Here is a 13,595-nt window from a genome sequence, read left to right on the forward strand (position 1 = left end):
TTGGATCACTTATCGGTCAGATATAAGACACAGCAAGAAGTCATTCGATTTCTGGCCCAAGTTACGCAAAGCTAACCTCTCCATACAAATTATCACTAGCACTGACATCTGGCTAAATGAGGGGAACTTATGCATGCAGTTGCAGTTTCACCACACACAATGGAAAACTACATGGGAGTGTGATGTGACTGGGCTTCTCAGATCCAAAATGGCCACTGCTGCTTGTGCCTAGCATATCAGAGCCTCAGCCCTGATAGAGGAGGAAGCCTGAGAAGGTGCTATACTTCCAGCTGCTGCTGTAGATGGCACCACGATGTAGCCGCAGCCAAACTTGGTCACCCTGGTAGAGCTGCAGCACGGCGTGGTTGCTAGCCGTCTCGTGGTCAGGTGCACCGTCGTTGGCGTACGCAGACACCATGACTTCCTCGTTACGCATCAGATTGACATAGAGTGGCACGTTGATGGCGAGCTTGAGGATGTGAAAGAAGAAGACGTAAGTGCCCGCTACGGGACACGAGAAGCGCCCCGTTAGCATGTCAAACATGTCACCCAGGTTACTGTGCAGCAGGTCAAAGGTGATTGGCTGATTGAGTGTGCCGGGGGCAAAGTTGGCGGTGCGGGCGGCAGAGAAAGCCACACGCATCTGTTGGGAAAGCGGGTACACATGCACAGGCATGAGGGTGTGTGGGCCCTGGGGTGTGACTGGCAGCTCCATGGGTGAGATTGAGAGGGTGGAGTCAGTGCCATGTCCAGAGTCCACCATATAGGTGCCCTCTCTGTCAGGACTGCTCACCTGAGATGAATCACTCCAACCAGCTGCGACGGAAAGAGGAAGAAACACCAAATCAGCTATATAACCTATCCACCCATCCACACTTTATCCATGCTATTGTCTGGTTTTCATAAATCCAATCCTTTTACAAAATGGTTTCATTTCTTAAATTGAAGCATAGTAGGCACTGGTACACAGATAATTAATTACTTTGAGTATCTACATGACTGGTCTATGACAATACAACTCTGATAGCTGTTATTGTTAGAGAAACCCATCCCAGAAACCCCCCAAAGAAGTTTTTGTAAACAATAAAAGGAGAAACCCTTACCACTTGAATTGTTTCTCTGACCTGAGCCCGTACTTCCACCACGCTTATAGCCCTGCTGGTATCCTGTCTCCTAGATGGTAGAGACAAAGTTCAACACCATCATACACTCACCATCAGCACAGAACTCAGTTCCCCAAACATGCTGACAGAGCACTCAAACCTGTTAAGTCTCTGGAAACAATCGGCATTTCCAGTAAGCAGACCATAAAGTACATGCTTCTTAGCACGAAATGCTGGGTGCCACTGTTTGCATTAGAGAATAAACGTAAATGCAAGGTGTGACAGACGCGTACACACACAGCATTCTTACCCGGGTAGCGTACAACACAGAGGCAGTCTCTCTCATGCTGTGGCTCTGGGGGATGTAACTTCCTCCTGGGGAGCGGAGACCAGTCCTGAAACCCTCATAACCACCTGTCAAATCAATCATGAAAAACAAGACAGCAGACAGAAAAAAGGTATTCTAATGGCATCAACGAGAGAGTGATACTATTTCATAGATACACTCTTTGGAATAATCTATAGTGCCCTCTGAATTCTTCACAGCCTTTTTGAAGAGGAGCACAAAACTAAGAAAAGAACAGAACTGTGTGTATTCTAATTCTCAAATGTAAGGAAAATAAATTTAAAGGATTAAAGTGGATGACTTCCAACTTTGTATTTTTAAAGGGAAAAAGACAAATTTTTCATAGCCCTCAGAAGGGCTGCTGAATTATGGTGCAGTGCCTCATTGGACTGCTGAGCCTACAGATGCCTTTTCAGTTTTGTGCAGAATTAATGGGCAAATAGCACCTGCATTTTACATCAAGCACTGCTCCAATGCTCAACTTAATTATAACTACAACACTGAAAAAAACATTTTTTTTTTACCCCAGACATCAACAATAACTCATCTTTTCTCCACTGATGGCAAAATGCAGTTTACCTAATTTATATGCTCCAGTGACACAGTGAACCACAGGATATGAAAACATACTTTGAAACTGAGCAGAAGTAGCCTGTTTTAGACAGATTTATTTTTGTTTTCTTTTATTTATCTTGATTTATTAGGGGCACAAAGAACATCTTTTGGTAGAAAATGTTAATTATACCTAACTAAATAACTCTTTAGCAAAACTAGAACAATTTTTTGCTCTCTCAGCAAATATTACTATTCTTAAGCATACAAAATAACTGCATGATTTTTCCCACTATAAATCAGATTCTTAACTTTCATCAAGAGTGTGAATTTTGAGGGGACTGAATAGTCAAAATGAAAATGTACGTTATCTAAATCTACATCAGTTATGTCATTCTTTCAGACCAGACCTATGAGGCTTTCTAATGGAGGGGGACATATGCTGTGTTTTTAGCCAGAAGAGAATTTTAAAACAAACTCATGTCATTTATGTAAAAAACGAAAAGTCAAACCTAGACGTTAACAAATCTGTTACACAAACCACAGAAAGAGAGAAAGAGAAAGCGAAAGGAGGTATGTGGGGAAAGAAAGAGCAGGAATGAAAGAGAGAGACAGCCAGGTACCTCTGCAGCCCCCTGGTGAGCGATAGGAGTGAGCCACGCTCCTGCCAGCACGGGCCATACCTCTGACGGTGCCACGCGAGTAGTACGGCTGGCCCAGGCGAGACTGGCCGCTCGTGGAGTACAGCTGGCCATCGTTACTGACCTGACACTCAGCCTGGTACAGGACCTCTGCAAAATCCAAAAAGATAAGACTGCAGGTAGTGCATATCTAATCACACATCTTTGATGGTAGCAAAAGACTGCTGTACATATCTAAACATTCAAAATAACCGAGTTTAAGGATAAAAACGACAGCCGCCTTCTTTTAGATCAACATATATGTAATTTAGTGTAAGAGGCCAACAGTCCACCTAAAGGCACAGTTACAGTGATTGGTAGGTGTGTGTGTGTGTGTGTGTGTATGTATATACAGTCCTACCTGGTTGCAGGCTGTCTTCATCAGGCGGGGTCTGTGTGCTGGCGGTGGAGTAACTCAGGGTGCTGGCAGTACTATAGGTGAGGCAGGAAGAGGCAGTGTAGTTACTCATGTCTGCCTTAGGGTCAGAGTCCGAGTCAGAAGAAACAGGTGGGTTCACTTTTAAGACCTATGAGACATGGGCAAAAAAAAAAAGGCTTCTGATGGACATAGTGCATGTACTCACTTGTGTGCATGTTTCTGTTGTAGAATGGAGACAGATATGCTAAGTGACACACACACACACTAAGTAAAATGGAATTGGTTTGTTATGCTAAGCACTTGTGTGTAGCTCATAATACAAATGTGTTTTAGAGGGCTGCACTCATCAAATGGTGTGATACTACGAGCATGTGTGTGCACAAGGAGTAAATGTTATGAAACGGAACAATCATACACTCACAGAATGGACATTGTGAAAGGGGGCCGTGCTGGCCATGCTGATGGAGCGTCCGCTGGGTGGGGTGGAGAAGACCTGGGCTGGCACTGAGGATGGGGGAACAGCCCCATTACAAGGAGACTGCCTCCCAACCTATCAGGGCAGATTCATACACACACACACACACACACACACACACACACTTTAACTATGTGCTGCACAAACAAAGTGCTGGATAAACTGTAGGATTCATGAACCTTCACTACAAAGCTTGAATTTTTACAGGCTCATGACTGGTCTCAATATATCTTCACCATGATATAGAAATAATATCGTTTGCAGAGTATGTGTGTGTCGCCAGTGTAAACAGGGAGGTGTGTGTATACCCGAGTGGTGTCCTCTTCCAGAGAAAGGGGGAGGCTAGACTTCCTGTTGTAAAGGGGTGGAGAGGAAAAGTCTTCGCTCTCACACTGCTGTAGCTTTTCCTGGAAGTTGCCGGGACCAGAGACCAAGTTTTTAAAACAGCCAGAACACACATGAAGAGAAAGGCATTAAAAATCATATACTTAAAGTGTAATCGTCGGGCATGAGAAAGAAAATGTCCAAAACAGAGGTTTAAAAGTCAGAAAGACCGGATGTATCAAACTGAATCTTACCTCCTCAGCACTGAGGTTCAGTTCACAGCCATCCATAGACTGCTCTCCATTGGTCAGGCTTGTTTTCTGCTCTCCTGGCAGGAGTCGGGAAGATATAGGAGTTGACTGAAGGAGCAACAAAAAAAAAAAAAAAAGGAGAGAACGAATAAGAGAAAGAAGCATGGGAGAAACAAAGCAAGAAAGGAAATTAACCTCATTATCAGCTTTGAAAGTGCTTCTGAAAAATCATGAAATGAACTCTTACATGTATGGGTGTGGGTAGAGTATCAGATGAGGATTTCTTTGGCTCTCTCTGTGCTGTTAATTGTGAGAGACAGACAGACAAAATACAAAGTTAACAACTTTAAATTTCACTTCAGACTCTATTCTAATTTACTAAAAGATCCAATTAATGTGCTAGCTTCTGTCATTATTTCATTTAGTTCACAAAAATGAAAGCCGTAGGACAGGCGCAAAGCAATATAGCTGCCACCCTAGGTTTGTATAAATGGTTAACCGTGAAAGAAAAGCAGATAATGAATGCGATAGTTAATTCAGACAAAGCCCAGTGAATTGTTGCCGCTTAGTCAGTGAGCGAGGCATAGACAAAGGCCTAACTCTGATTGCAGCATTTTTAAGACAAAGACTTATGCTAGAATATTCTGGAATAATATGGAAAATCCTGGTACTCAGGGGAGAGGATGGGGCTGGCACTGGCGCTGGGTGTCCCATTCCAGGACAAACATTAGATTGAGAAGCCTCACTGTCCAGCAGAGAGTCCTAAAAGAAAAACAGACATGCTGAGAAAGCTCGGTCAACTCTGACTGCAGCAAACAGAGCTGCCAAATGTATGCATGTTGGCTGTATGATTTTTTTTTTTTTTTTTTTTGTGCCATAGCTGCAGCTGTGTGTGTGCTATACCTGCATGAAATTAAAGGAACCTCTAATCTGATCCATCAGATCCTCCAGCTGCTGCTTTCTTAGCGCTGGGTCCTCAGGTAGGGAAGACAGAGAACCCAACATCTCCACTGGGCCATCCACTTCCTGTACCAGATTTCACATACAAACGAAACATGACCGGTACAAAAGCACAATTTATGCTTAAAATAAACACCAGCACAGTGGCTTTTGATGGTGAACTTACTGACTTAGAGCTTTGTCCATCTTTAGTTCTCTTCTGTCGTTTCTGAGTAGCCATTGACAAAGAGGCAAGCAAAGAAAGAATATTAGAGAATATTGTCAGACAAAAGAAGGAAACAGACTTCATTGCTTTTGTATTAGAGAATACTGGCTGCTGACCCATTCTGCGTTCAGGTCTTCAACAGCATTTCTATGATAATACTATCCACTGCAGAAGCAGCTCTGATTTTTACCATTTTAATTACATTAAGAAAATAAATTTCAGTGTCTGACAATTTCAGTGTTACCTAGAGCGTCATAACTTCGGAGAACGGTATGACGGGTCATAAAGGAATACTGTGGGGTACATGTCTTATCAGATGTTAATCAGAACAGTTCACACAGTGGCTCCATGAGGCCTTTTTGTTTACCTGTTTTTGATCAGCATTGGACTTCTTCACAGTGACCGGTATTTTGAGGATGAATCCTGCTGCCCCTCGCCATGGTTTCTGCAGGCCGGGCTCCGGAGACACTGGCTTCTCCGTAAACTCCATATCCCAAGAATCTGGTGGTTCTTGATCCTTGAGGGCTAGAAATTCTGCTTTCCAGCTGGGCGGCGAGTCATCAGCATCCTGCCCATGTCCGCTGGTGGCGTCCGTGTCAGGTAGGTAGCGTCTGTTAAGAAACTGGCATCATTTAAAAGTTATTGACCAGTTTGTGTTGAACAACCCACATGCATTACTAAAAGTGTGGAAAAAGACATGCATGTTGTGGTATATTTTCTTCAAAGCTTTGAAAAAAACCCCAAAAACACAGCAAGCACCAAGTAAAAATTCTGCTTTAAACTAAATGACCCGTGTATTACATTAGTTCCTACCTCTCTTGAAGGCACTTCATTTGACTTCAGCTTCATCATTGCTGTAACAAAAAGGTCACAACTGAAAAGGGTGAACTGACAGGAAAAATAATTTCATTACATTTACATACACAACTGCACAGCAATGCAATACAGTACATAAGTCGGTTCTCACCAGACAGGCTTCCTCCTTTTGAGGGAGATTTTTTCGTCTCTGCCTCCTTAAGGCTTTCACATGCAGGAACAAGCACATGATCAAAGAACCCACAATCCATCAGTCGGAGCAGCTGTTCCTTCATGTGCTTGTCTATGGAAAAAAGTCTTTTAATTTTCTCCATTAGAATAGGAGCTGAAAGGCACTGAAATAAGGGCATTAGCAACAGTCCTAACAGGAAAATGATAAACACTGTTATAAACACACGCTTACTAAAAGGTCGGCGCTAGGGTGACAAGTTAAGTACATATGTGCGCAGATATGAGAGTTAAAGAAAACTTAAGACAGTTATGATTATTAATAATTCTGAAAAAGCTCACATGTGGAGCCAACAACTGGTTTGTCTTTCCCCTCAAGAAGTTCCAAGTAAACATAGGAGGCTTGTTCCATCTGTTCCTCCAAACTGAGGGAGAAAATAAATAGATAAAAATAGAGACACCAACCAAAAAACACTGATCACAAAAACACTGCTGCCATGTCATTGTAAACTGGGCACAAGAATTGATAGAATTACACTAACAGCAGCAAACTATGCATCTGAGTGACACAATATTGCCTTTTCCTACAGAAAGCACATACACACAACATTGAACACATCACTGAAACACACCAGCCTGCCTGCAACAGATACCAGTGCTACTGAGGGGCTCTAGTATCAGTCCAGCGGACAAAACAATTGCAGCACTTCAGAAAGCAAATGTTCAATGCTCCATTAGAGCCAAAATTCAAAATGTTGTGTATATACACAGTCATACATGCACAAAGGCCTATATACCTCATGCTCTCATCTCTTTGGCAGCCTAGCAAGGCAGAGAGGTCAAGCAGTCTCTTCAGTTCCTGTGCAGACAGGAAATGACTGTGGCTATGCAGGCTGATTAGCTCCTTCCTCACATGTTCCTGCTGCAGACAGCGCAGGATATACTGCACCTGCAGCACCATGCTAAGACGCCTCTGCTCCAGCTCCACCTTCATCGCTTCTTCCCGCCGCACCGCCTTCCTCTGAGCCTTCAGCAGCTACAGGATAGAAAAAAAAAAAGAGCAGGATGAGTCTGATCACTTCGGTTTTAAAGAAACTGTGAGAGAGAGGAGCCCTGGTACCTTGGCTATACCAGAATGTAAATCCCTCCATTAGGATAGGCTAAAGAAATAATCGCTACATCTTAGTTCTCCATCTCTCGTATACACACTCTTTATGACTAAGCAACAAATGGAGGCACAGCCACATGTGAGTCAACTGTGAGAGAAACAAAGCAAAGAACAAACATGAGAAACTCAAGTATTCAGAGGCACTGCTCTGACACTGAATTGCTTTTCTCTGAAGCTGTAATTTAGGACTGTATAATAATATATGGTCACAGTCCTCTAACTGGCACATGATAGACTGATACCTTGTAAATTCATTCATTTGTTTCTCTGCGAGGAATTAAAGGAGTTTTTAAATACAACCCAGGACACATGATTTAGTTACCCATCATGACAGAATTTATACATGAAAGGGCATGCATCAAGTGTCATGAGAGGTCAGTAGAACAAGTGTCTAAACTGCTGGTCTTGCAACAATTTATGGAATTCATGTGGCCAATCTCTATAGAATTTAAAAGTAGTAACATACTCATAGCATCCAACCTAGCATCCAGCTCTTTCAATCATGAGTGTCAGAGAGCTGAGCAATTCTCATACATTCTATATTACCTGCACACTACACTTCTACCAGGAAAAAGGAAAATAGCATACCTTAACAGAATTGGTCAGTTAATACACACTGACAGGAAACTAACAATGCAAATTCGCCACTCCGCGCAGGGTTGAAGGAGTGCGTGCACACCAGCACGCACACAACATTCTCACAACACTGAGGTCACTTAACTTCACAACCCTCCACTAAACTCACTTGTGTCTCAGTCCAACTATGCTTGAGTCTCTCAACTCTAAAGGCAATGTAGACCATAACCAACCCCAGCCCCATCACAGTAAGGCAGCTACACTCTTGTACTCATCACTTGTCCTCCATAAGCTTACAGTACTGTACTGAAACAACTGAGAAGAATGAAGAATGCTGGAAAAACCCCAGTCTAAAAGCAGCAGCGCTCCTACAGTTCACCACTTTGGTTCTGCAGGGGTAGTCCACATGAAAGAGCTGGAGTAGCCAAAAGGGTTCAGACCGAACACGACGCCACTGCTCTTGGTTCATGCGTATAAACTTGTTGAATCGGCACAATCGCAATAAGGCCAATGAATCGAAACAATTGATGTTAGCTCACAATGAACGTGAACTGCACAAGGAAAATCTAGGGTCATGAAATGTGCAAGCGTCTACAGGAATGCACGTGTAGTCACCATACATTGTTTCCATGGTATAGGAGTGCTGCAGATCAGGGTTTTATGATTCATGTCTCAAGATTTCCCCCTTACCAGATATTCATGTCCTAAGCTCTCTCTCTGATCCATGTGACAAGCTGCTTGTCAGGCATTAGCAAAGCCTCTAGTTTGCAGATACTACAGGTTACACTTGGGTTACTAGACAACAAATGTTAGGCAGGAGTATTCAAAGAACAGCTATGGATATTTTACTGCTGGTCATGTCTGTATCCTGTACATCTGATAACAAACCAAGAGACTTACATCTTGGGTCAGGACACTGAGGGTCTTGTGCAGCTCTTTGGCAAAGGACAGGTTGTGGATCACTTCCTCATATCTGCCTACTGCATCCTAGTAACAAATCATACCCAATCAGTAATTACATGGAAAAGTAATACAATGCACAATTTCACATAGCTGACCACAAAGGTACTGTATCAGTTTAAAACATAGCAAATAGACACACACACACACACACACTTGTGATTTTGTCTGATCTCCACTTAACAAGGGTTTGTCATGCAAGTCAAGTCCTCTATATGATTTCCTATTTTTACAACAAGTTGAAAAGCCCTTTCTCCATCAGTCTTGTGACAAATACTTACAAGTTGGTCTTGATTGAGGCTGTCTCCATTTTGTAGTCGTCTTTTGTACTCTTCAAGTTTCAGCTATAAATGCATAGAAGCACTGTTTAAATTCAAAACACACAGCAGGGCAAGCCACAGCAATGGAATTGCCTCAGACATTTAAAAAAACATATACACCGTACACTGTGAAACCATCAGCACACAGTCACACACCAGATTAACCACTCAAAATTACCATTTTATACGACATTAATTTGATCATTCATGACATGCTTAACAAGTGGGGTTTTCTGCTCAGTGAACAAGGTGAGTCAAGGCAAAGTAACAACTACTGTATCACTAAACTATACGTCCCACCTTCTTTTTCTCAATGTTGCGAATTTTGTGCTTCAGACAGATGAGGCCGTCCTCAATGTAGGTTTCATAGCCTGGGTAGGTTCTGAAGGAAGGGTTAAGGGACAGCTGCAGAGATGCGAGAGCCCGAGGAGAGTCAAGTTTAGGACTCCCTTGTCCTACCTCACCCTCAGTGCATGTCTCAGGGGGTGGAGACTCATCCAGAGCCTGTGATGAAGAGAGCTGTACCATGGTCCGAGACTCTCTGGAAAGAACGAAGGAAGGGAGACTGAATTGGAAAAAAAATCACCTGAATGTTTAAAACCTGCACCATTACTAAAATCAGTTTATTGTGCAAATCACCCTATCCAAGACCACAGCTGCCTGTATTAACAAACTTCCACCTCTGATTCGGTCCAAGGACGTTACATTTAGCAAGAAAACTGCCTAGACCAGGAGGATTTTAATAATGATACGTAAACATTTATAATGATGTCACTTTAGTATTCATCTATACAGGTCTCATTAAATTTTGTGCTCACCACTGTCTGGATCCACGCCAGCCCTGTGACAGTGCATTTAGGGGAAGACTACTGCTACAGAAGCAGAAATCATCGTATATTTGGTGTGTTAGAGAGACAAACATGGCTTCATTTTAATTGACATCAAAGCTATCGCTGACACGAAACTAGTCAATATTATCGCGCATTTTATTCCTCTAAGCTCAGAAGGGAGAGACGTGAGTTAGCAATGCTTTCGTGGGATTCCAGTGTAACGCGTTTGGATGCGTTGTATAGATGCGACCGGCAACTTTTAATTGTATTGTTACGGTTATTAAAACGTTTGTGCAGAATGTTCTTTCGAGGCAATTTCAACAATCCCCATTTAGCTTCCAGAAACCAACCAAACCCGGTGCCACCGCCCTTTGCCAAAATTCACTTCAAAACACTGCACAGATTCTGACACTGAAATCCTGCACCCATAGGTGCGGAATATGCAGAACACAAGCTAAACAATAAGCTTAAAAACGGACAAGCGACCAGAAAAAGCAAAAGGAAAACTTTCAGCCTCCTCAAATAGCTCTTCACTAACTCTACATCAATGTGATTAATTACAAACCAACCTCATGCGTTTTTCTCGATGTGAGTGCTGGGTCTGTGGTATCTGTGCTGACTGAATGAAAGTGCTTGTCATTCGGAATCAAAGCAAACTAAATTCCCCTCGGCGGCCGGGAACAATGATGTTGGTTTAACACAGAGGCCAAAATCTGCCGAACTCACACCTTTATATACACTCCCAACGAGAGATGGCCGGTAGCTGGAGGGACGGAGATTAATCATGACGTCATGACGTTCAACGAACCCTGCACCTGCTCAACACACACGAACGACAATGACAACCACAAACTTCACAAACTACATTTATTGAAGAACAAGTAAAAAGTACAATATGTAAAAAAATACAAAACTTGTTTTGTATATCTCTAATAAGGTAAATACAAAGTGCATAGCTACCATACATGCCTGTAGCACTACAACTAAAGGACTAGTCTACAAAAAATTATGTGAGTATAGGGCATCACCCCAGAAAATACATAATGAAAGACATAAAATCAGGTCATATTCAGCATTGGCCAGATTTACATATTTATGCTTTACAAACGAATACCCCTAACTCCCCACATCGCATGAATGCACAATACAAGTGTGTTAAAGCATCCTTATTCAAATATGCATTCAAATATGTGCTGCAATGTTTTATTCCTCAAAACCACTAGTCATGTCTGCTAAGATTTTTTTTTTTAAATGAATGGAAACACGTCCACAGGAAAGCGTTGTAAATAAATATGAAATAAATAACAGAGTATGAGAATGTGTCATAACCACTTGGATCCATTCATGTTCAATATTTACAAACACCACCTCTGAAAATACATACCCTTAAAGAAAAGACGACACACAAAAAAAACCCATTTCTACTTTAGTGTCCATGGTTATTGAAAATGTTACTGGTGGAACTGAAAATAATTACAGACTAAAGCTTTGTCATCCCATAATGGGGCAGAGTCAGCATTCAACAGAGAGGGAGCTGCCAGTCCCAGACAACACTAGCCCTGTACAGCCAGGGCAACAGAGCTTTCAACATATTCAGGCAAAAAGTCCAACGCAGACAATAACAAACATTTCAGGAATGTAGCTAATTTGAACTGGGACTGAGTGCCATTGGGTTTGATGTGTGGCAAGAACAAATCCATTGGATCAGTGGGACATGGTGCAGTGTTACTAGCAGAGGGCTCTGCAGCGCCAACCTCAGGCATGAAAACAAATTACATGTATGTCTACAGTGAAAGGCTTATGTCAAAGGTCCATTCTGTAAGATTTTGAAAGTAGGATGTCTATGTGAAGAACATTAGAATATATGTGTGGAACTTAAATTAAAAGAATACATTTTTGTTTTCTGCAATGGATATTTCCTTTACAGGCCTAACCGTGATTCAAATTCAAACAAGTATTTAGGGTAGTGAAACATACTCTTTAAAATTTACATTTACACTTATTTTGGTGGGTTAGACTTAGGTTTGGGATAGTTCTGGTTAAAGGCCTTTGGAATAATTCAATGAAACACCTGTCAGTCCTCAGAAAAGAATATGACAGATATACATTGCCAATTATTTGTACATTATCACATAACATTTACAAAAAGAGCAACTGTAAAGCAAATCCTACACATAGGACCTTTCAGTATTCTGATACAGTATGAGACTGATGCTCACAAAGAATTTCAATACATGTCCACATCAGACCAAGAAAAAAAAAATAATACAGAGAAAAGAAATGGTTTTTTTTTTTAGTTAACACAGATTTGCAAAATAGATAGAAATGATCAGAATTACCACTATGCACAAGGCAGAACAGGAGAGAGGGGGAGAGAGAGAGAGAGAGAGAGAGGTATATGCACTTGTGTATATCAAATACGTAAATAAATAAAAATACATTTAGTATATTCACCAAAATGAGACACAGAAAAGTCTCCAATTTGACTACCATGGAAAATAAGGAATTCCACGTTCCTCCATAATTTAAAAAAAATGTTGACATCTTGAGATCATATCAAATATGTAATATTGCGATGAATACCTCAAACTTAATCATTACGTTGTGCCTTAGCATCATTTTTGTTCTTTTTTTATGCATTTATCTACAAAAATATATATTGGAGCTGTACCAAAACACTCCGAAATCAAAAAAGGTAAAATTTAAAGTGAACAAGAAACCTGTATTCTCTTGAGGGGCATGCAATATTCATGCACTTTATCAACAACCTATTTAGACAAATATTAGCTTAGCACTCATGCATCAACCGTCCTCTTCCAGAACTTCCTAAAAAGACTTTAGTTAATCACATTTACATAAATACACTGAAATGACCTGGGGATTTTTTTCACTGGCAAAACTATCATGGACCTGTGGAAACAGCACAAAAAGAAACATTTTTGGTTGTCTACACCACGTTTTTTTTTTTTTTCAGATAAAAATTGAAAATTGATAAATCCTGTCCGTGACAGTGTGTACCCTGAAACACTGATTCACAATCAGCTGAGTGAATTAGCTTATAATGTTTGAGGCTGGAATAAAAGGCAGAAGTGCTGTTACAAGGTCAGTAGTTAATGGGATCTCCTGACCAACGTTTTATCTGCATTTGGAGATTTTAATCTCCCATTCAAATGAGTTCTGTTCTTTCACTCACAATGTGTTGCTGGTGAACCAAACCAGACGCCATGAGTATACATGCAAAGATAATAAGAGTAAAACTGATGCAATCATTATGAGACTACAGTTGCTGCGTTTACCACTGGTTTATCATTTTTTCTCCTGTCTTCATGTTTGTGTATGTATAAATTTTAAAATACAAATATACGGATGAAGGCAAAGTGTTGGCCAAAGGCTAATATCTTGGGTATGGCTCTATCCTAGATATCAAAGGTAGAGTTATTTAACGTCTGAGCATTTTCCCCTAAAACATTTCATGCATCTTG

General features: G+C 41.3%; 1 protein-coding gene across 1 annotated transcript; it reads right to left on the bottom strand.

Moving 5' to 3' along the window:
- Nucleotides 1-244: 244 nt before the first annotated feature.
- caprin2 (caprin family member 2) lies at nucleotides 245-9,820 on the bottom strand. The gene is made up of 19 exons (XM_030772474.1): nucleotides 9,584-9,820; nucleotides 9,245-9,307; nucleotides 8,904-8,990; nucleotides 7,057-7,295; nucleotides 6,602-6,684; nucleotides 6,243-6,374; nucleotides 6,089-6,129; nucleotides 5,643-5,897; nucleotides 5,248-5,278; nucleotides 5,014-5,132; nucleotides 4,807-4,872; nucleotides 4,114-4,218; nucleotides 3,844-3,936; nucleotides 3,478-3,610; nucleotides 3,043-3,198; nucleotides 2,685-2,792; nucleotides 1,414-1,517; nucleotides 1,104-1,173; nucleotides 245-816 (listed from the first exon to the last, which is right to left on the bottom strand). The coding sequence occupies exons 1-19, from the start codon at nucleotides 9,809-9,811 to the stop codon at nucleotides 245-247; spliced, it is 2,685 nt and encodes an 894-aa protein (XP_030628334.1). The 5' UTR covers nucleotides 9,812-9,820.
- Between the last annotated feature and the right edge of the window lie 3,775 nt (nucleotides 9,821-13,595).

Source organism: Chanos chanos, chromosome 1 (genome assembly GCF_902362185.1).
Source record: "Chanos chanos chromosome 1, fChaCha1.1, whole genome shotgun sequence".
In the NCBI taxonomy this organism is placed as follows: Eukaryota; Metazoa; Chordata; class Actinopteri; order Gonorynchiformes; family Chanidae; genus Chanos; species Chanos chanos.